The sequence below is a fragment of the Typopeltis vanoorti genome, chromosome 3, assembly GCF_054136105.1.
Source record: "Typopeltis vanoorti isolate ZY-2024b chromosome 3, IOZ_Tvanoo_1.0, whole genome shotgun sequence".
Classification (NCBI taxonomy): Eukaryota; Metazoa; Arthropoda; class Arachnida; order Uropygi; family Thelyphonidae; genus Typopeltis; species Typopeltis vanoorti.
Window position 1 is genome coordinate 161,340,834 of NC_143551.1, and position 22,769 is coordinate 161,363,602.

At 34.0% G+C, this 22,769-nt stretch overlaps 1 protein-coding gene across 5 annotated transcripts in view; it reads right to left on the bottom strand.

Annotated features, from left to right (window-relative positions):
• LOC150108709 (endoplasmic reticulum transmembrane helix translocase) overlaps window positions 1-22,769 on the bottom strand; it is a 647,746-nt gene that overhangs the window by 361,147 nt on the left and 263,830 nt on the right. For all 5 annotated transcript variants that reach the window (XR_016548145.1, XR_016548143.1, XR_016548146.1 and 2 more), the window contains exons 8-10: window positions 14,599-14,781; window positions 9,885-10,022; window positions 1,462-1,582 (exon numbers count right to left, since the gene is read on the bottom strand). Coding sequence is in view for 1 of the 5 variants with exons in the window: in XM_090390936.1 (XP_090247062.1) it covers window positions 1,462-1,582; window positions 9,885-10,022; window positions 14,599-14,781 (442 nt within the window). In the remaining 4 variants the exon portion in view is untranslated. The remainder of the gene's footprint in view (window positions 1-1,461; window positions 1,583-9,884; window positions 10,023-14,598; window positions 14,782-22,769) is intronic.

Sequence of the window (22,769 nt, forward strand, 5' to 3'; positions counted from 1 at the left end):
AGATCTTCACTTTACGACAAATAGTCGAGAAAGCACGGGAATATAACAGAGATCTGTATTTAGGTTTTCTCGATTTGGAAAAGGCATATGACAAGGTGCCAAGAGAGAAGCTATTCAATACGCTACAGTTATATGGTGTCAATGGGGCATTATATCAAGCAATACTTAGTCATTATTTGAGTTGTAAGTCAGCAGTTAGAATTGAAGGAAGTACAGGAAGATGGTTTAATGTTAAATCTGGTGTGAGACAAGGATGTACATTATCCCCTCTGTTATTCATTATCTATATGGATAACATTATGAAGGAAAGTGGTATTAAACCTGATATCAAAATTGGAGATGTTAATGTCAGCTCTTTGCTTTATGCGGATGATGTTATACTTCTAAATAAATCTGCTACAAGTCTGCAAGATTCTCTAAATTGAATAGCTGTTGTAATAGATATGGTATGAAGGTCAGCAATAAAAAGACAAAGACAATGAAAATAGGCAGAATCATTAAAAATGTCAACTGTGCTGTGAATGGAGAACCTGTGGAACAAGTAAAACATTTCAGCTACTTAGGCACGATTTTTACTGAAGATGGTAAATTAAATATAGAAATAGACAACAGAATCAGCAAAGCTGGTATGGTGGGAAGTCAATTGAATAAATTCATATGGAATAAGAGAGAAATTAGTCGGAACACTAAATTAGCTGTATACAAGACAGTGTTCAAACCAGTTTTAACTTATGGATCTGAGAGCTAGGTCAGAAGTAAAACAATTGACCAAAGACTAGAGACCGCAGATATGAGAGTCCTGAGAAAGATTAGAGGCATGAACAGATGGCATCAATGGCAATCTCATATTAAAAATGAGGATATTAGGAAAGAACTTGACATTGTCAGAATCCAGGAATGCGTTAGCAGAGCTAATCTCAGGTGGTGTGGTCACTTAAATGGAATGGGAGAGGAAAGATTAGCAAAACAAGTGTTCTCTGCCAGGTTGACAGGAAAACGACCCAGAGGAAGACCAAGCTATAGGTGGATTGATACGGTACAAAGTGCCTTAGAGGATAGAAATATAAGATCTGATAATGTTGGAGTCTTGACAAGTAACAGACTGATTTGAGGAAAATTGTAGATAGGAAGTTAGTAATGAAGTAATTTTTTCATGTAGTACTGTCATATCCTGTACACCCCTTGAGGGTACATGGTAGGAATTTGATGATGATGATGAGTTGTATGGGGAAAAATATAAATCAAATTTAAAGTGCACAGTCCTAGTCAAGTGAAAACGAGCAGAAATAAATTAAAGCCAATTGTATGCTGGTGAACACTATTAATCCCAGTTAGGTAAGATAGTAAAGTGATGTTCATAGAAGTAACTAAATAAATATGCATACAATTATTTTCTAAATTTAACTGAATTTAAAGCATGACACCCATACACAGATTTTTCCATCATATCTATATACATACCAAAGTCCAGCAATACCCTCAACAATCAGATTGTCACTTGTTAGAGTTCCTGTCTTATCAAAACAGCATATCTCAACTTTACCAGCAAATGGAATTCGGAAAGGTTCTGTACAGTATACACCTATGAAATATGAAATTGTATTTCCTTTATATATATATATATATATATATATATATATATATATATATATAAAAAATGAAAATATTACTATTTAATATACTAATTACGAGTCACAAACATCAGTACCAGTTAAACCGAGTTAAGATTGTTTTTTTAAGGGATCAACAATTTTGCAAGAAGACAGAGAAAGTTGTACTAATTACATATTTGAATTTAACTTGCTGAATATACAGAAAATGACTGTTGAATATAGTTTTTTTTTTTTTTTTAAATATTCATGAGGCACATATAAAAATAGAACGCATCAAATATTTGCCAACTGCAAAAAAATAATGTTTTAATTAATATGGACAACATTTTTTTTTTTATTTAATACAGCATCAGTTTCTGAAAAGATGGTGGAGGAATGAATTAAAATATCTTAGCATCTAATGATAAGATGCAAGAGTCTTCAGGGATTTCTCATATTATAAGAAATTGACGATAGCTTTTTATGGAAAGAGGACTAAGTGTCTAGTGAACTTAATAATAAAAAAAAAATATCTGTATGCCTCAGCAAAGAATTCAATACTATATTCCACACTGCCCTCCAATTTAAACTTGACTTAAGCAACAAGAATGAAAATCCAAGTAAAGAGAAATAGACTAGATGCAGAAAAATACAAATCTCTCAAAACTTTGAACATGGTTTTAGGATTTTTTTTTTTTTTTTTTTTTTTTTTTTTTTTTTTTTTTTTTTTAATGGCACTTGTGGCTTAATAACATTTATTAGACATAAATAATAAATGGTTTTAAGATGCAATCATTTCAATGATATCCATCTCCAGTCTGCTAAACTATGCCTTTTCTCCAAAACAGAAACCCAACTTTCAGCTTCTGTAATTCACCACTCATTTCATTTTTCCAGTTTCACATTATTTGAATTATTTTTTTCCTCTAAGAGATGACATATGTGCATGCTTTTCTGAAATCCTGTATCCGAGTGTCCAACTAAAAATCACTTCTTTGGTTAAAAATCTCTTGGCCTCTTGCCTGATAACAAATCTTTGCAAGATTTGTTGTTATTACCTCTCTCATCTAATGACAGCAACCATTCTAAACAGTGATTTTCTTAAAAAAATAAAAATAATATAAATTAAGTGAATATTAAATCCAACATTATTTCAAAGCTGAATACAGAAACTATAAAAGCGAAATTTGACCAGAGAGCTTATGGGAATACACTCACCGCCATACTACAAGTTGCCCTAGCTGGACCTTATAGGTGGAAACAAACGCTGTCCAGGCATCCATATGTTTGCCTCCTATTGGTCCATTTTCATAAGGTTTCACTGGCCTGACAGCTGTTTCAAACTCACTGGTTTTCGTCAGAAACCTAAGAGGACAAAAACACTTGTAACTCTAAGTCAGAGAGGTGTATTTTCCGTAAGCAAACTCTCAGTCGGTGCATAAAGTATTTACTAAAATAAAGAGCCAAAAGGCTTCACTTCGGCGATGCAAAATTATAGAAATTAAGTATATATTAAATCCAACATTATTTCAAAGCCAAATACAGAAACTATAAAAGTTTCATGCGAAATCTGACCAGAGAGCTTACAGGAATACACTCACTGCCATACTATGAGTTGCCCTAGCTGACCTTATAGGTGGCAATGAACGCTGCCCAGGCATCCGTATCAAAATGGACCAATCAAAACCTTATCAAAATGGACCAATAGGAGGCAAACATACGGAACCTGGGCAGCATTCGTTGCCACCTATAAGGTCCAGCTAGGGCAACTCGTAGTAGTATGGCTGTGAGTGTATTCCCATAAGCTCTCTGGTCAAATTTCGAATGAAACTTTTGTAGTTTCTGTACTCGGCTTTGAAATAATGTTGGATTTAATATCCACTTAATTTATATAATTTGGCATCATCGCCGAAGTGAAGCCTTGTGGCTCTTTATTTTAGTATAAATAAAAAAGTGATACTGTTATTTTTTATTTTAGTAAAAATAAAAAATAACAGTATCACTTGCCCAATAACAAAAGCAATCTTTCTTGGGAATTTTAACATTTAGAACTCCAACTGACTTTTCCTTAACAACTGCACTAATTCAAAAGGTGGAGATGACTCTTGATGCACTTAGCAAAGAGAATTCTGTAAAAATAATCATAATTTAGAATAGCTGCTATATGTTAGAATATTTATAACTAGTTTCAATTTCATAACTATATACTATCAGCACTTGCCATGTGTGCATGATTAGAGAACATCGTTCTCTAATCATGCACACATGGCAAGTGCTGATACAGAAAAGTTAACTGAACTTACTAGAGCCCTGCAATAATTTCAATAGTCTTTATATAGTGCTCTAAATGTGTTTAATGTTATGTAGTAACAGCCACCATTTGTAGTAAAGACATTCTCACTTCACTTATGAGAATGTAGGAGCCATTATTAACTTCTGGTTGCATTTAGTTGAACAAGTGCACATGGATGGCAAGCAGATTGGGATATGTAAAGCTGAATTCTGAGAGTGTGGGTATGCAAAGCAACTGGAGGGAACAGAACAGAGGCCACAGAATGGTCTTATATAGTTCAGGTAAGACTTTACAAATGGAATACATACCAAGGTCTCTCTGAAAATAAAATTTTAATCATAAAAGTGAGTCCTCCCACTTCAAAGAGAAGAGTCTAATTAAACAGGCTGTACCAGAAAGGAAATTCCCAATAAAGGTTCTATTTGAACATTCAAATAAATGCAAAGAGAAATTTTTTCTGGTAGAATAAAATGAATTATTATTATTATTCAGAAATTAATCAAAGTTAGCTGTACAGTACAGCAAATGAAGCCAAATTTTCCTGATATATATATATATATACACATATATATACACAATTTGTATAACATAAAAATTTGTGACTGTTAATATTATTATTACAGGAACCTTTAGAGAGTAAGGAACTCATCAAGAAGCCACAAAGAAGTCATAATTGTATTCCATCACACTTTCTGCACTCACTACTCCAAAAGCAAGCCTTTTCAATCATGGACTGCTCTCCGAGAGAAAAATCTAGTTCTCACCCCTTTCTTGTCTCCAGGGAGTTGGAGAAGAGAAAAATGTGTACAAAAATTAAGACAGAAAAAGAGAACTAAGAAGAAAAACAAAAGGAAAACAAGGTAGGTCTTAAGTTAATGAATAAATAATGGTAATGATGATATTTAATAATAATAAGGTAAGTCAACAACTATAAGAAAAAAAATAAGTCATATGGTACTACGATTCAATAATTAAATTTGCACTAGACAAAGGAGTCACTACATCAAGCTCCAGGGTGCTATAATAAAGAATGTAGCAAAGGCAATAGCAAAACAGAAAGAAAAGAGGTGGTAGAGCTAGTAAAAAAAAAAAAAACTAATAATCTAAGTAGTGACAAATATAGTATGCAAGAGGATATGAAATTCTTGATGAGCAAGAAAGAGAGATGAGAAAATAAAAATAGTAAGTTTATTACCAAGATAAGATAATGAGTTCAGATGAAAGGCATGCTTCAATGCGCAGGCTCAAGGAGCCCCCTCCCCAAAAAAAAAAAAAAAAAAAAAAATTTGATGCTGCTAGGCATCACAGGTGTCTAGTTTTCCATGCCATTTCTTAGCTTCCGATATGTCACTTGTTCGACCCATGTTTAGCAAATGATTAACTGAAATCCACGCGCAAATGATTCCTCACACTAGTCAGTCTCACAGCTACTGAAATATGTGCTATTTCTACGAGCTTCTCAAAACCAATTGGAAAAACTTGGAATATTCTAATATTTCAACCATGTTAAAAATTATTCTAATTTTGGGAATGTTTTCAAATAACAGATTTCTTATAATTTGTATTATATTTTTATGTGTTTACATGGTTATATAATCTACAAAGTATGTAGATTTAGATGATGCTAATTCGTATTTGTTAATAATTATTTTCTATGCAATAAATTAGAATTGCAAATCCTTCAACACATTTTCTTTGATTATTTATGATTATTCTAATTTTTTGATTCAGAGGTGTACACCATCCCCTGATGTCTATCAGCCACTTCCATACATGCCACCAGCTTCAAATTCATTCCTATTTGTTATGACTCAAGTAACAGTTTTCCCATGCGGAATTCTGTCAAATGCCTTTGCAAAATCCAGCAGTATCATGGTGTAGTCACACCCTTTATCCAATTCAGCTGTCACTTCATTATAAAACATGAGGAAATTACTGAGGCAGGACCTACCTTTTACAAAGGAATGCGATCCCTATACAGTATCATATTCCTATCCACCCATTCCTGAATTTTATTTTTAACCAACTTTTTCAATACTTTAACCACCACTCCAGATATAATAATTGGTATGTAATTTGCTACTTCTGTCTTGGAGTCACTTCTATGTAATGGAACTATCTTATCCTCTTTCCACTCCCTTGGAACTTTGCCAGAGCATTCTAAACAACTTTGTCAGAGGCACTGCCAGTTTCACTTGCACATTCTCATAGAACACACGAGACATACTATCCAGGCTCAATGATATATTCACATTGATATTTTTCAATATACTGGGTACTTCCAGTTCATCTATATCTCAATGTTCACATCAGACTCTGTCACCTCAGTAACTGCAAAGCCACCACCTGGGTGATATACCCCCTTACAAACTAATCACTTAAACTGAACTATTTCTTCTGATACTGTCACTTTCCAACCATCAGCACTGAGTAACATTATCTTTCTATAATCATTCTTTCTCTTACTTGCTATGTAGCAAAAAAAAAAAAAAAACTGGATTTACTTTGGCCTGCTTAGCTAACTTTCTCTCAAAGTCCAATTTTGCCTTCCTTATCATACTAGTTACCATTTTGCTTGTGCCTTATATTGCTCATAGACAAGATGATCACTTTGTTGTTTATATTCCTTAGACCATGCTTTCTTTTTTTCTTTTCAGCTCCTGCCTTATATTGCTAGTCATTCACTTAATCCCTACTTGGTTCATCCTCCTGACCCTGGGTTTGCACCCTGATACTGGCTTGCTCAAACAATCCTTGACTATTTCCCATCCACTAATGACATTCATTCAATGTAGTTTCTTATGCCATGGCACTGCTCTCATTTGCCTCATTTTGAGTGAAATTTCCACAAGTGGAGCAATCTCCACTTGTGGAAATTTCTGCATGGTAACTTTCCCCAATCAGAGGTAGAGTTGCTGCTGTAGTTAAAAATAGATTTTCTGATGCTATTACAGATCTGACACTCTCAAACCCCATGTCTCCTCCATCATGTGCTGCTTCAGGTAATTATCCCTTAGTAACTATATAAATTACATTTCCATGTTGCCATTCCTTGCAATCTACATCCTAATAACTGAATTCTCCCATGATAATTGCTTAGCCTACACTCACTGGGGTAATCTAGTGATGCATGTCATCCACATCTTCTTCTGGACTCCAGGTCTATAGCAGCAACCAACAATATATTTTATCCTATTGGCCTCCATCTCACACCAGACAGCTTCAAATGAACCATTTCTATTAGATCTAGAATCTTCTTTAACTTCTATCTTTGTTTGTTGAAGTTCTTTAGCTATTATTAATAATACTCCTCTTGTCTATTTCCTCTGTCTTCTTTGAATATACAATATCCATTACATTCTATCCCTGTACCTATGTCATTCTCTGACAACTAGGTCTAACTGATGCCAATAATTTTTGGCCAAGTTGAGTTGACCGATGCTAAAATCTCCTCTCCTTTATTTCTGATACTTTGGGCATTTGTGTGCATGCATTTCAAAATCCCTTTGGGCCCACAGTTATCCTTACATTCAAAACCTGGAAAACTGCACCCAGCTCTTCACAATCATTTCTGTACTCATATTCATCTACCCCAGGAGTGGCTAGACACATGCTTGATTGCTTCTTCCCAATATCTCTAGTTTTGCACTTGCAACCTCTCACTAAACACCACTTCCTCTAAGTATTTAACTCCAAAACCATTTAAGCGAAGTCCATCAGGCATATAGAGGTCCTTATGTCTATCAAATTCACTCCACACATCTATAAACCGCACACCATTCCTCCTGCGCAATCTCCTCATTGACAAACAATCATGGTCTTTCTCAATTCCGTCCTATTATACCGAGGCAGCAGACTCAATCTCTACTTTCTTACTCTTCATTTTTGCTTCTTCTAACAACTCTTACATATCTTCTCTCGTTGCATATTTCTCACCTTTCAAATCATTTGTGCCTGCCAACTTACATGTTTTCATCACTTTCTCATTAAGTATACCTTTTATCGAATCCCCATACAATACTATCTCTTTTCTTCCAATTTCTTGCACTTTTATGCTTTTCCATTCACTCTTTCATTCATTCTTTGGTTGAAGTTCCATGTGGTACAGAAGTATGGATCCTTCTGTACCACATGGTAATCATTTCTTTAGTCACTCGAGCTCCCGTTTTGTCCTGTGAAGGAATCCACGTAAGTGTGTAATTCTTCATGCTTACATGGAACTTCATTCTTTCACTCCTGACATAATTTGCATTTCTTACACTCGCTTTTGAAACATTTCCAACAAATATCCTCTCCATTCTCACTTATCAGAAACCATTCATTCTTGGCAATGAATACATTAAACATATACTGCATCGCACTGAATCTCGCATGTTGATATCAATGTGCATGTTAACTGATATCAGTTAACATCCAAGTTACCTTATATCAACGTGCAAAATAAGTTAACATGGATGTCATGGTCCCAATTTTTCTTGAATGCATCTGTGCCATAAACTGCAAACCATTCCTCCTGCACAATTTTCTCATTGACAAACAATTATGGTTCTTCTCAATTCTGTTCTATTATACCAAGGCAGCAGACTCATTTTCTCTCATTGCATATTTCTCACCTTTCAAATCATTTGTGCTTGCCAACTTACATGCTTTCATTACTTTCTCATTAAGTGATGAAAGCATGTACATTTTTGAAAGAATATTGTGTAATAACAGTCAAGACTAAACAACACACTAACAACACAGTCAAAAATAAACAAAATGGCTGCCAATGAAATCTTGCAATTAATTGTAATGTTACTGGTAACAGCAAGTATACTTGATATTCTTCTCAAAGAAAACTGCTGATAAAAAGTACAAATCAAGATCTGGATAGGTTATTGTAACAAGCCAGTTTAAGGCCATGGGTTGAATACATGTTGTTTCTTAACTGATTTACACAAATGAAAAAGGTTCAGGGAGGGGAAAAAATCTTGCTATCTGCATATCAGATAGCTAACTAATGTTGTTTCTTAACTGATTTACACAAATGAAAAAGGTTCAGGGAGGGGAAAAAATCTTGCTATCTGCATATCAGATAGCTAACTCAGCTTCAGGTGAAAAAGCTTTATATAGTGAATTAGATTCAAATCCAGACCTTAGCAACTGATAGATACTGCTTTTCTCTTGAGACAACATTGAAAATCAAGCAAAGGTTACTATTGAACAATATTTTTTTCTTAACTTCAGAAAGTTAATTTCCAGTATAATGACAATCTTACAGAACTAGCATAATTCAATCTCACAATGCACAAGGAAGTGAAAACTGTTTATAAAATATTCTGCAAACACACATTCCTAATATTAATAATATTCCATACAAAGTTTTATTTTCACATGCCTACTTACCAAGAAATTATATTTTTGTTTAATTTAATCCTTTATCCAAGTGTAATCAGACAAAGTTTCTGCATGAAGTTTCTTCACAACTAAGCTACTTGTATATAGAGGCTGATGACTTCACATCAATTGACTCAGTAGTCCATAATTCAAAGCACACTTCCCTTGGGACATACATAATGCTATGCATTGTGGAAGGTTACTACCCAGACCAGTTTTGATCTGTATTAAGATCTCATTAGTAGAAACCAGAACTAGGAAGCTACCAAGGTTGAATTAATGCACAAGTCATACATATCCCACCTCAATAAAGGTTGAAACCAGTCTGAGTAATGACCCTTCCATTATGTATAACATTATGCATGCCCAAAAGGAAATGTGCTTTGTATTATGGGATACTAAGGCAATTGATATGGTCATCAGAATCAATATATATATAAGCAACTTAGTTGTGAAGATAGTTCACATGAAAACCTTGTTTGCTTACACTAAGATAATTCTTGGCAAGTATAATTTACTTAATATTCTAGTTTAATTTAACACCTTCAGAACTTTGTTTCTACATAAAATGACTTCATAATACTTCTATATTTAAAAGAATACAGTGAAAAATCATTACATACACAGTTTTGATAATGCCAGCAGTGAAGTATTAACAGCCAATGAAAGTTCAATAGGCAACTCTGGTGGCACTACAGATGTTAGAATAAGCGCACACTCCAAGAAGAGTTTATACCTGTTTCGCATTGGATCTTCTGTGCCTGAACAAAATATTTAAAATATAAGCTAAAGAAATAATTTAAATAAAAGCATGTAAATTAATACACAGTTAAAATAATTATGTAAAATTGTAAAACTAGAATATACTGGAAAATAATTTATAGGATTTATTTTCCCACAATTAATTTTAACATGTTGATAATACAGAAGGGACTATAGTAGTGAGTCTCACATTATTTAGTCACTTGTTGTATGACACTTGAGTTCACAAGTGTTGTATGACTGGGTTCACATGGCATCATGTGAACCCAGCCAAACATGCAACAGTATATATATCTAGAATAATATATAATATATAATAACAACAGTATATATATATATATATATATATATATATATATATATATATATATATATATATATATATATATACCATGATATGATTATAATCACTATGTGAAAAAAGCATTCAGCAATATATTATACTTCATTAGTGGTAAAATATCTTTCAAAAAACTAAGTTTTACTGTCATTCATAAATATAAACACTAAGAAAATAAATAAGCTTCACCAACTTATTCTGATAGTTTCACTACAGTTAATATGCCGGTTGCACAGTGCAAATAAGACAGGAATAATGATCAAAACAAACAATAAAAAAAATGGAAAAAAATATAAATTATATGTTGGAAATGATAGAATAACAGAGGTCTTAAATATTACAAGATGAGACCTCAACTCCTGGTTTCTGTTACGGATACCATTTGAGCAAATTATTTCAGCAGTATACGAGATTTTTTTAAAATGATGAGATAAGAAGTTTTCTTATCTGAACATTTAGCACTATAGGTGCAAGGCATTTTGCAGAAGCAATAAATTTTATTAAGACCAGACTTCTCTGGAGTCAAACGACTACAAGAATGGTCTGGAAAGTTCTCGGCCTAACAATGAAAAAATGAATTTATAATTTCAAAATTATTTTTATTTTTCAACATAATCTCCTTTAAGACTAATGCATTTATTCCAGCAATGCTCCAGTGACATTATCCTATCCCTGTACTGTTTCTCAGTAAGATCTGCAAAATACCCCTCTACAGCTGTAATCAGCTCTTGATTTGAAGAAAAACGCTGACAAGCAAGGAAGAGTTTTAGTTTTGGAAAGAGATAAAAGTCAGAAGGAGACAAATCTGGGGAATAGGGTGGATGTTCCAACAATTCATAGTGTAGATCCCTTAATATTCCCATTGCCAAAACACCTTTGTGGGCAGGTGCATTGTCCTGATGAAAGATGTTTTTTTTCCTTCTATAAACCAGGTCTTTTCTCACAAATTTTTTTTGTCTAGTCTGGTTAAAAGATCGGAATAATATTCCCCAGTTATTGTTTTACCTTTTTCAAGATAATGCATAAAATAGTTTTAGCATTCCAAAACACCAATGCCATGACCTTTCCTGCTGATGGAACCGACGTTGTCTTTTTTGGCACTGAACCACCAGCTTCTGTCCACGGTTTTGACTGATGTTTGGATTCTGGTGTGTAACGATATCCATGTCTCATCCATACTAATAAATTGATGCACAAAATCAGTTTTATTCTTGTTAAAATGCTCCAAGCACTGTTCGGAGATTTTCATGCGAGTTTTTGATCTGCTGTGAGTAAGCGTGGCATCCATTTTGCACAAAGCTTTTTCATTTGCAATTCTTCATGCAAAATATATCCTACATGTTCTTTTGAAATGCCTAGAGTCTAAGCAATTTCACTCACATTGACATCCAATACCATATCGTGCACATGATCGATGATTTCTGGTGTTGTTACACCTTTTAGATGTCCTTCACGTGGATCATCTTTGAGGCTGGTACGGCCATGTTTAAACTCGGCAGCCCATTTCTTAATTGTCAAAAATGAAGGAGAAGAGTGCCCATAAACTTTTATGAACTTCGAATGAATTTCTTTTGCCGTTAAATCTTTTACAGAGAATTTCATAACTGCACAATACTCAATTTTATCAATTTCAAGGGATACAGACAACACTTTTACTTCAGACAGCTGTATAAAACAAACTACTTAATAGAATGCCTTGCAATTTCACATGGATGCTGATGACAGATGTATCAACTTAGAAAACAAAATCGTGCCGATAGTGTTGCCATCTATGGTCAAGGCCAAGAACTTTTCAGACCACCCTTGTAATTGTGAGAGGCAGACATTGTCATGTAGAAAACTCAAACTGAACTTGAAACTCATTCAATATGTTCATAATCACCATACTCTCAATAAATACATTCTACTCACCAACTGCTCTCCATTCAGAGACTCTGCTGCTTACTCCCTCTCATCCTCTTTATACAGTTTCCAGGTATGACATCATTTCCTATGCCAATCTCCTTTCACACATTAACTTGGTAACAATCCTTACCAACTTATTTATTACAATTGTATCCTCCTCTGCTTCCTCTTTACAAGGCTTTGCAAATTGCATTCCCTCAATCCATCTTATTTCAAAGAGTTTATATTTTTACACTCTAAAATTGAACATCTTGCACTTATTAAAACTACAATTTGTCTAGGCTAAAAGTACATTCAAATCTTCCTGAAAGGAATTAACATCAACTGTACTCCTTATAACTCTCCCGTATCTTTGCATCATCAGAAAACTACCGAAGATTCCCAGTCAATCCACATGAAATGTCATTTACATACAAATTAAACAACAGATGCCCAAGAATAGAACCCTGGGACACACCACTGGTTACCCTCCTTTTTTTTTTTGAGACACTGTGCCATCATACACAATTTATCTAGAACAAAGAATCAATTTTCTTTGTAGTTCATATAATCAATAGAAAAAATTGATTATATGAAATAAAATTCTTTCAATTTCTTCTTAACGATTTAAGGCATAAGAAATAAAATGAAATCTAGGTATTCATGTAGAGAGTAACTTTAAATTCACTGCGAAAAGTTTATTTTTAGTGAACTCTATTTACGACTATTTACACTCTTTGGAACAAGATGCTTTCAAAAACTTCATGTATATTACATCTAAAAGAAATTCACATGCAACATTAGTCTTTTTTTTCCCCCTTTGAGCTAGGGATCTCAGAAGTCCCATAAAATACAAGATTGTCCCGTTTCTGGCTAATGAGTCCCATTGTCCCGAGAAAACTCTTCGGGACAGCTTTTTGTCCTGTATTTTAGAGTTCAAGACTGAAAACAAAATTGATGAGTTACAATTTCTATTTTATTACAAACATCGCTCTCCATTATTACAGGGAACTGTAGCCACATTGTTATTTTCTCAAGGTGAGTGATGGCCATTTTAGAAGCTTGCTCTGAGAGAAACAGGTTGGTGCTTGCAGAGTATTAATTACTGTACGACTGCTGTTAAAATGTATGGTTTTTCAATTCTCCTGTGGCCCTGTTGAACATTGAAAATGCCGAAAAGGAAGTGTGATCATACAGACACTTTAAAAACTCAATATATAATCACTAGTTGGAAAAATTGAAACGAGAAGAGATGAAATTTTGACAACTACCACCGAAAAGAAGCTATTTCTTGAGTTGCAAGAGGAAGGATTGATTACTGAAAAGGCATTCCAATCTCATAAAATTGATTTCTACAACACGTGTGTCATATATAAAAGAATGGTCACAGTATATGCTGAAATTAGACAGTATGTCTTGGGTGAAATTGAGAATAGCATTATGTTGTAAAAATGGTCTTCAAACAGTCCAAACTATTAATCAGACCGCTGCCATATCAAACATTGTTGAATCTGATTTGTTTGATGAAGTAATGATTGTGAAACCAGCTCTGAAGTCCAAAGAAGATAGTGAAGTGAAGGACATGTTGAAATCCAAACATTTAGATGAAGTCAGGGTGGATCTCTTAAAAAATGTTGAAGGAGAACTATCAAATCTAAAGAAAGTAGTGGAGTTCGTTATGTGTATCCCTGGAACAAATGCATGTGTTGAAAGATTATTTTCTTGCATGAACACACTGTGGACTGATGAGAAAAACAAATTGTCTGTAAAAACAATGCTTATTGTAAAATCATTCTTCCGTGAGGATTGTGTAGCTTTTCATGACATAATTCTAAAAAACACACAATTGTTAAGTGAAATTCATTCTTCAGAAAAGTATTGCACGAGTGAGCAAGACTGATTGATTAATAAGAATATTGTCAGGTGAGAAGAGCATTACTGTATTAACAATCTATTTTGTATCTATAATAGTAAGTAAAAAACCATTTGAAGGCAACTTAAAGTGGCTTAATGAAAATATGCAACCTAACAATTTGATTTACTATTTGTTTACTTATACTTAGTAAAGTGTGCATAGTAAACCTTACCATGCACACACTTGGAAAGTTAGAATCATTTTGTAAGACTGGCATATGTGATGAATGCACATACTAAACTTTCACCCTCAGTCATAAGTGTCTCGTATTTTTTCCAACGTATTTGGGATCCCAACTTTGAGCACTAACCAAATCTGAAGAATGAATAAGTAATATAGGTAATACAGTATTTAAAAAAAAGTTAATATATTTGTTGTTAATAACAATTTGAAAAATAAAGAAAGTGGATGAATACTAATAAATTATTTTACTTGCCTTTAATCCAAACATAAGATGCAGCAGCAATTGCAAAAATTAGCAGAAATAAGATAAAGCAAAATGTTTCTAAATTATTTGCAGTTACTCTATTAACACCAAAGAGAATGGTACGCAACAGCTTTCCTTGAGATGTATTGAAACTTGTTCTTAATACATAGGCGATACATCCATTATCTGTTGCTGCAGAATACCAAAATAATAAATTACAAGAAGCATAAAAGAATCTTTTGATAGAAAATTTTAAATGACAGAATGATCAATATTTCAAAACATGCAGAAAATTTGAATAATTTACTGCACTGGTTTAAAATTAATATTTTCTCAACAGAATTAAACATTTAAAACAGAATAACTGTGATTTCTATTATAAGTTTATTTTCAGTTAGAATTTCTGATTCTGAATACACTTTCCAAAATTTTTCAATTGGAGCAATGCAACCCTTCCTCCTCATGTTAATAAAAAAAAATGGTTTTACTATCATAAATATTCAGTATATGCCAATTCCAAAAATTGTATCCATTTTTCAAGCATGTACAAGTTTTTCACAAATTGTCAAGGCAGAAGACAAACAGAAATCTCCTCCAAAATGCAACTTTTTATGAATCCACTTTTGATGCTCATTTGGTTCACTTGAAGGAAACAACCAAAATCTTGAACTTGTGTTTTTGTATGAATGGAACAGCAGAGCATGTAATCAACACTACATACAGAAGAGCAACAGCCATAATATGTCAGCCCCATCTAGTAACAATTCGATGTAAAATTCTGAGAGAATGAAATAAGTTCAATTACAAATTCACATAACACTTCCTTGACAAAGCATTTTGTCAAAAACCATAAACAAATTCAAGTATCTGTGTGAATTTATTCCCTGCTATTTTTGGTGCAAAACTTATAGAATAATTTTTCTTTATTCAGAAATGGATCAGATAAGGACATTGACGTGAGCAGTTCAGAAGAACACTGAATAACACTGAACAAAAATCTTTATGAACGGGATTTAAAGAAGATATCAATTGTTTTAGAAATTTTTAAGGAAATTCACTTTTTAGAAACAAAACTTCTGAAGCTACTATATTTGATAAAAAAATTTTATGCTTATAAAATTAAAAGCATTATTATTATTATTAAATGGTATTTCCATGGAGTCTAAACACTCATCACGGAAAGAAACAGTACCAATTATTCAAGGGAATAAAGTCACACAGATACTTGAATTTGTTTATGGTTTCTGACAAAATGATTTGTCAAGAAAGTGTTATGTAAATTTGTAATTGAACTTATTTCATTCTCTCAGAATTTTACATTGAATTGTTACTAGATGGGGCTGACATATTATGGCTGGGCTGTTGCTCTTCTGTATGTAGTGTTGATTACATGCTCTGCTGTTCCATTCATATAAAAACACAAGTTCAAGATTTTGGTTGTTTCCTTCAAGTGAACCAAATGAGCATCAAAAGTGGATTCACAATACCTATCAATACCACTCCTTAAACTCATTCACCTTCTGAGTACTCACCACCGACACATCATCCCACTCAGTTTTCAATCTCCAAACAAAAAATCTAATCCAGCTGCTTACTAACTACACTCTTACTGGACTTCCAGGAGTGACCCCCAGTTCCTTCTCTATTTATCATGCATTGAAAAATTCCTTTTGCATCAATCTTATAGAATCCCTATAGCAAAGTTTCTATCATGCTCTCTCTCTTCCACCCTTACAAAATTTCAATCTATCCGAAACCTTTCTATCACCTCCTGATTCACTAAGAAACTCATGTGACCACATAATGAAGATGTGGTCAAATCATAGTCTATAAAAAGGGATAACTTCCCAATCTTTATTTGTTAGGTTTTTTTTTTTTTTTTAACATCCATTTTAACTTATTTAAGAGTTATCTTACATGCAGTATTCTACATTCAATTCTCATGATGATGATGCATGGAAAAGCAAGATTAAATTAACCTGTCAATTGTATATCATTCCATTCAAATAGTATGATAATGCTATGCATACCTTATTATTATCAAGTTATTTCAAATCAAACTAGTTATCCTTACTAAGTTAGTTAATACCTTGAATAGTCTCCTGGTGATATCTAATGCAGTACAGTTCATTCCATTCTGAGACCATTATAGATTGACACATGATAATTCAATAACGTTCGATAAATAGTTTCTTCCCACATATCAAAATACCTGTCTGTTATGTGTTTCTCGCTATGTCATTTTCATATATCTCACTGAAACAACAGATGAAAAATATAATAAATGTAAAGTTGCCATTTTTTTTCTTAGAACAGATGGGAAAAGTAAAGCTACTATGTGCTTTTATTATTATTATGGTGTTTAATTTATTTTATTATGGAATAGAACACTACCTGTGGATTTAATCTCAAAATAAAAAATTCGGTGCTTAGCATCAGCTGACTTTATTCAGGAAGTCTGCCAAAACTCAGCCTCTGATGATGACTACAGAACAAAAACGTCATTGATATAATGATACCGCATGAGTCAGAATGGATAAACTCAGAAACACAGGTTCAAAACTCTTTTCCCTAAAATAATTTATTAATGAAGGACAGACCAGCAAATCCATGATCACTGGATTCAATGACCTGAGTACTTAGTACTACCAATTCTTGTAAATCTGTGAAAGAGCATTAAGTAAATGATGGTGGCAATTTTCACAGGCTGATCTGACAGACTTTCTAGATAACAGACTCCATTCATGCATAAAATTTACAATAAATACTGAACCCAATGTGACTTCCATTTCAGGTGACACCTCAAATCCAGTAACAGAAGACAGGAAGCTGTCTTCTGCTGTCTTCAATCAAAACAGGACTGCTGAAGAGTTCTTGAAACAAAAACTATGACTAACATCACTTCCATCAAAAAGTAAGGATATTAAAATTATTAAAAAAGTGAGAAAAGGTTAATCTTGACTCACTCCAAAGATGTCACTTCAGTCACAATTCCTTATGTCATCGAATTTCAGTGACAATAACAAAAATTTCTCATACAGCCAACTTACATATTACTTACCAAGCAATTATTTATAAATTAACTTCTTATCTACCTGTCAACAAAGATAAATTATACTTTATTTATTCTTATTCTTTACTCAAATGTGAGCAAACAAACTTCTCGTGCAAACTTTTGCTTTCTCATGCTTGGGCAAAGGATAAAACCAAGAATTTCATTTCTTATTAATTATAATTTAAAGATAAGAGTTCTCATTCATGTTATGCATGTCACATACCTTGTTCTTGTAACTTTGAGCAGAGATCTCTCCAGTTGTATGGAAGAATGAACATCAAATTTCTTTTGCATCAATTTTATAAATCCCTTTAATATCTCTTCCACCTATCACCTAAACTTTGTAACCCACACACCTTCAACCTATTCTCATAGGGAGCATTCCACAGACCTGTCACCAGCTTAGTCATTCATCTCTGAATCTTCTCTACCAGTTCCTGGTCCCAAAGAAAACAGGTGATCAAATCTGTGCACGGTAGCCAAAATGCAGTCAAATCATAGCATTATAAAGAGGGATAATAATTTCCCTATCTTTACTTGTATGTTTCTCAAAATCCAAGAAATCCTTTGAGCTATTTTACCAACTCCCTCTGTATACCATTATCGCAAGTCCCTAGTGTCAATTTCCTGCAATCCAGTACCATCAATATGATACAAGGTTGTATGGTTGTATAAACCTTTTCAACCTGAAGTGCATAACCTTACATTTTACAACATTAAATTGACAGTTGTTATCCTCTGCCTACAATACCAATTTATTTAAATCATCCTGTAGGATATCTAAATCACCTTTATCAACTATTGCTCTCCCCAGTTTTGCACCATCAGCAAATTGAATATCTCCTCCACTTAAATATTTTTTTCTATATCATTGATATACAAATTAAAGAGTAGCCCAAGAACAAAACCCCAAGGTACTCTACTAGTAATCCTCATTCTCTTGGATTCTACTCCACCATATAATACTGTCTGGTGTCTTTTTGTCAACCGCCCCCCTGCAATCAATGCTACTAGCTTCTTTTCCACTTCCATTGGCTCCAACTTTTGTAATAGTTTTCCATGTGATGTTCTGTCAAATGCCTTCGCAAAGTCCAACAGTATCATAGTGTAACCATTTCTTTTATCATTCCATTTTCACTTTAAAATGTGAATAAATTGCTAAAGCACAAGAGCAGGACAACTTTGTAATACTGCTCGCTATAGTATATCACATCTCTTTCCACCCATTGTTGGATTTTACAATATAATAAATTTAGTTTAATCCTTTATCCAAGTGTGAGCAAACAAAGTTTGCATCTGAAAGTATCTTCAGGACTGGGGTAAGGTAGTGCAACACCAGAGCGACTCCTTGCAAAGGTGGAGCAAGCTACTAACACTCCTATCTCAGTATCTCCCATAATGCAAAACACATCTCCTTGCAGATATGTCTAATGTTATGCATTAAGAGAAGGGCCACTACCCAGTTTCGACCTTTATTGAGGTCTCTTCAGTCGGAGCCAGGCCCAAGTGGAGATACCAGCCATAAGTGGAGATACCAGCCATAGGTAGAGATGACCTGCTAATATTTCTGGCTGGTATCTCCACTTGGGCCTGGCTCCCACTGAAGAGACCTCAATAAAGGTCGAAACTAGTCTGGGTAGTGGCCCTTCCCTTAATGCATAACATTAGACATATCCGCAAGGAGATGTGTTTTGCATTATGGGAGATACTGAGATAGGAGTGTTAGTAGCTTGCTCCACCTTTGCAAGGAGTTGCCTAGTGTTGCACTACCTTACCCCAGTCCTGAAGATACTTTCAGGTGCAAACTTTGTTTGCTCACACTTGGATAAAGGATTAAACTAAATTTATTATATTCTAACAAAGTGAAAAATAAACTTTCAACGTGTTGGATTTTACCTTTAACCAACTTTTCCAATACAACATTAATAGAAGATTCCAATACAATATAATTTCATCAACAAAATAAACTGGTAACTCTAAACACAAAAATTAAAATTGACATAATCTAATTAAATACTTCCAAAAATCTATATCTTATTCTTTGAACATCTTTACACCTTAAGTGTATAATTGTAATATAGTATTGTCCTAAGCTGATTTTCAGAGCTCACAACATACTCTTTTTAATCCTTTTATTTAAAAAATACAATTATCTTGCAAAGATCAGATCACGTGACTGAATGCACTGTGAAAAGTGAGTCTAGCGCCACATTGAGTGCTACCTCCTTTTCTTGTTTTTGTGAATTCCATTATTTGTTTTCCTGTTAATATTGTTCATGAATAATTTATATAAATTCACCTTCGCTATGAACAATCAATGAAAGAAAACAAAAACTGAGTTGTGAGCTGTGTTCTGGCATATATTTTAAACCCGCCTTAAAGGAAAGGCTATTTCTGCATAAATGCATAAGAGTGGGAATTACAGAATGTTATTCCTTTGGTTTTTTTTTTTCAACATAGTATTTAGTTGTTTTCATTAAAAAAAAAAAACCTATAACAACATTTATATATAGACTGATATCTACCTTGGGCAAGTACACTCTTTTTTTTTTTTTTTTCTGGCTATTAGATTTAAGTTATTTCTGGAACCCTATTTGCATCAAATTTCGAAACCAAGTGAAACTTCATCTATTAAAATAGGCACAACTATTTGAAATTACCCTAAATCTTGGAAATTATTATTCCTTGTGTTCCCTATAAATATTAAAAAGAGCTTTAACTATCCTGTCTTCAGCATGGTTAGCATTATTATTATTATAATATGGGCACCTGCAAGGGATGATCCGAACACTCGTCACAGGAAACCCACACAATCCATCATACCTCTCCTTGAACCCATTAACAAACAAAGCACTCGCAACTGACTCTGGCAACCCATTTCACTCATTCAAAACTTTCCAAGTAAAAAATCTAGTCCTTACACCCCCTACTAACTACACCTTTATTCAACTTCCAGGGATGACTCCTTGTTCTGGTCGCTCTAGCCAAGTGCTGAAACATTTCCCCTGCATCTGTTCTATAAAACTCTTTAAGCAATCTAAATGTTTCTATCATATCCCCTCTATTTCTTCTATCAATCAACTTCTGCAATCTTCTACATACTTCTTCAATCTATCCTCATTGGGAATATTCCACAAGGCCACTCACCATCTTGGTCACTCACCTCTGAATCTTCTCCACCACTTCCTCATTCCCAAGAAACTCAGGAGACCAGACTTGAGCACAGTAGTTCAGATATAGCCGTATCAAGGCTTTATACAGAGGAATAACAACTTCCTTATCTCTACTTGTTAATGTGTCCTTCAACCCAATTTGAGGAATACCCAAGTAATCTTATGGACTACCTTAGCAATATGTCCTTAGTATTGCCTTAGTATCCCATAATGCAAAGCACATCTCCTTGCAGAAATGTATAATGCTATGCATTATGGAAAGGGTCACTACCCAGACCGGTTTTGACCTTTATCGAGGTCTAATCAGTGGGAGCCAGACCCAGAGGAAAACTTGTTTGCTTACACTTGGATAAAGGATCAAGCCAAGTATAATTTCTTGGTATCTTTAATTTATAGTATAACCAAGTGGAAAATCTTCCAACAACTTTCTCTAATCCAGAGTATTTTAATAATATGGTGTGACACCTTTCGGCTACCCGTATATGAAAATATGACTTCTGCATTCCTTCACCCTTTAACTACCTTATTCGATGCTTTTGATTGAGAGACTCAATTCCTCACTTGATCATTCCCTCACTCACCTGCTTAATGGGTGCTTTCACACAAACTCACTTGCTTCCACCCTAATTGCTTACGTTTTCCTGAATATGCTTGGTGATTAAAGCTTTCTCTAGACGCCTAACACCAAAACAAAAATTATGTGCATCGTTGATGGGATTCGAACCCATGTCTTTCTAACTAAAGGGCTTGGCTTCGTTTATACAGAGTGCACTATTGAGGCTCCATTATCATAGATACATATATTTATTGATAACTATTAGTCCCACTCTAATGATTTTTCCAATTCAGTATAATGTAGTGATTGCCTCATATATGCCTACTATTGTTACCTATTTTTAACTAGCAATTCTTAACAAAGAAAATGGTTCTGACAAACTTTCTTATGTATGCACATCATCCATAATTTTCTTCCATACATTTCCTTGAGCAACAGATCCAAGGGCAGGGAAATGCTACTAGTCTGTCATATCAGTAAAACAATTATTCATTGTAATTTGGTGCACTTCTTTCTAGATATGTATCCAAACCCAATTAATTTAGTATATCACTGATAAATAAATGCAGCTAACTCTGAATAGAGAATTCATAGGAATATTAAACTGAACTGAATGTTTGCAACATTGAATTTTATAGTAATGGTGTTATAGGACTAAGACTTTAGTGGGGTGAGGGGCAGGATTGGAAATAGCATTTGCTCACTACAGCAAGTTTGTTACAGTGAACTTGAACTACAACTTCACATATACCATAAATAGAGGGAAATATGCTTGAAAGCACATTTCCACCCCCCCTTTTTTTTTAACACAATGAACCAATTAAAAGATCAGTTACCAGTTTTAGAGAAATGTGTGATTGACATGGTAATATACAGGGTGTTTCAAAAATGACCCAATTTCAAATAATTATATTTAATAATGAAAATGTGGTACAATTACAAAATAAATTACCAAGTATGAAGTAAGGACTAAAGTTTCATTCACCACAATTACAAATGCTCAATGTGCCCTCCACCTGCTGCACGGACAACATCAAGCCGATAGCTGAATTCATCCCAAAGGCACCTGAGAGTATCTTCTGTCACAGAATTTACCGCAACAGTGATTCTGGTTCTGAGCTCATCCAAGTCAGCGGGTAATGGAGGAACATAAACACAGTCTTTTACATATCCCCATAAAAAGAAGTCACAAGGTGTGATGTCTGGAGATCTTGGAGGCCAAGAGTGTAGTGCCAAGTCATGTGGTCCAGTACATCCAATCCAACGCTGAGGCAATGTTTTGTTTAGAAACCGACGAACTTTGGGGTTCCAATGTGGCGGTGCTCCATCTTGCTGAAAAATGTAATCTTCAGATTCTTCATTCAGCTGTGGAAGTAGCCAGTCCTGCAGCATTTCA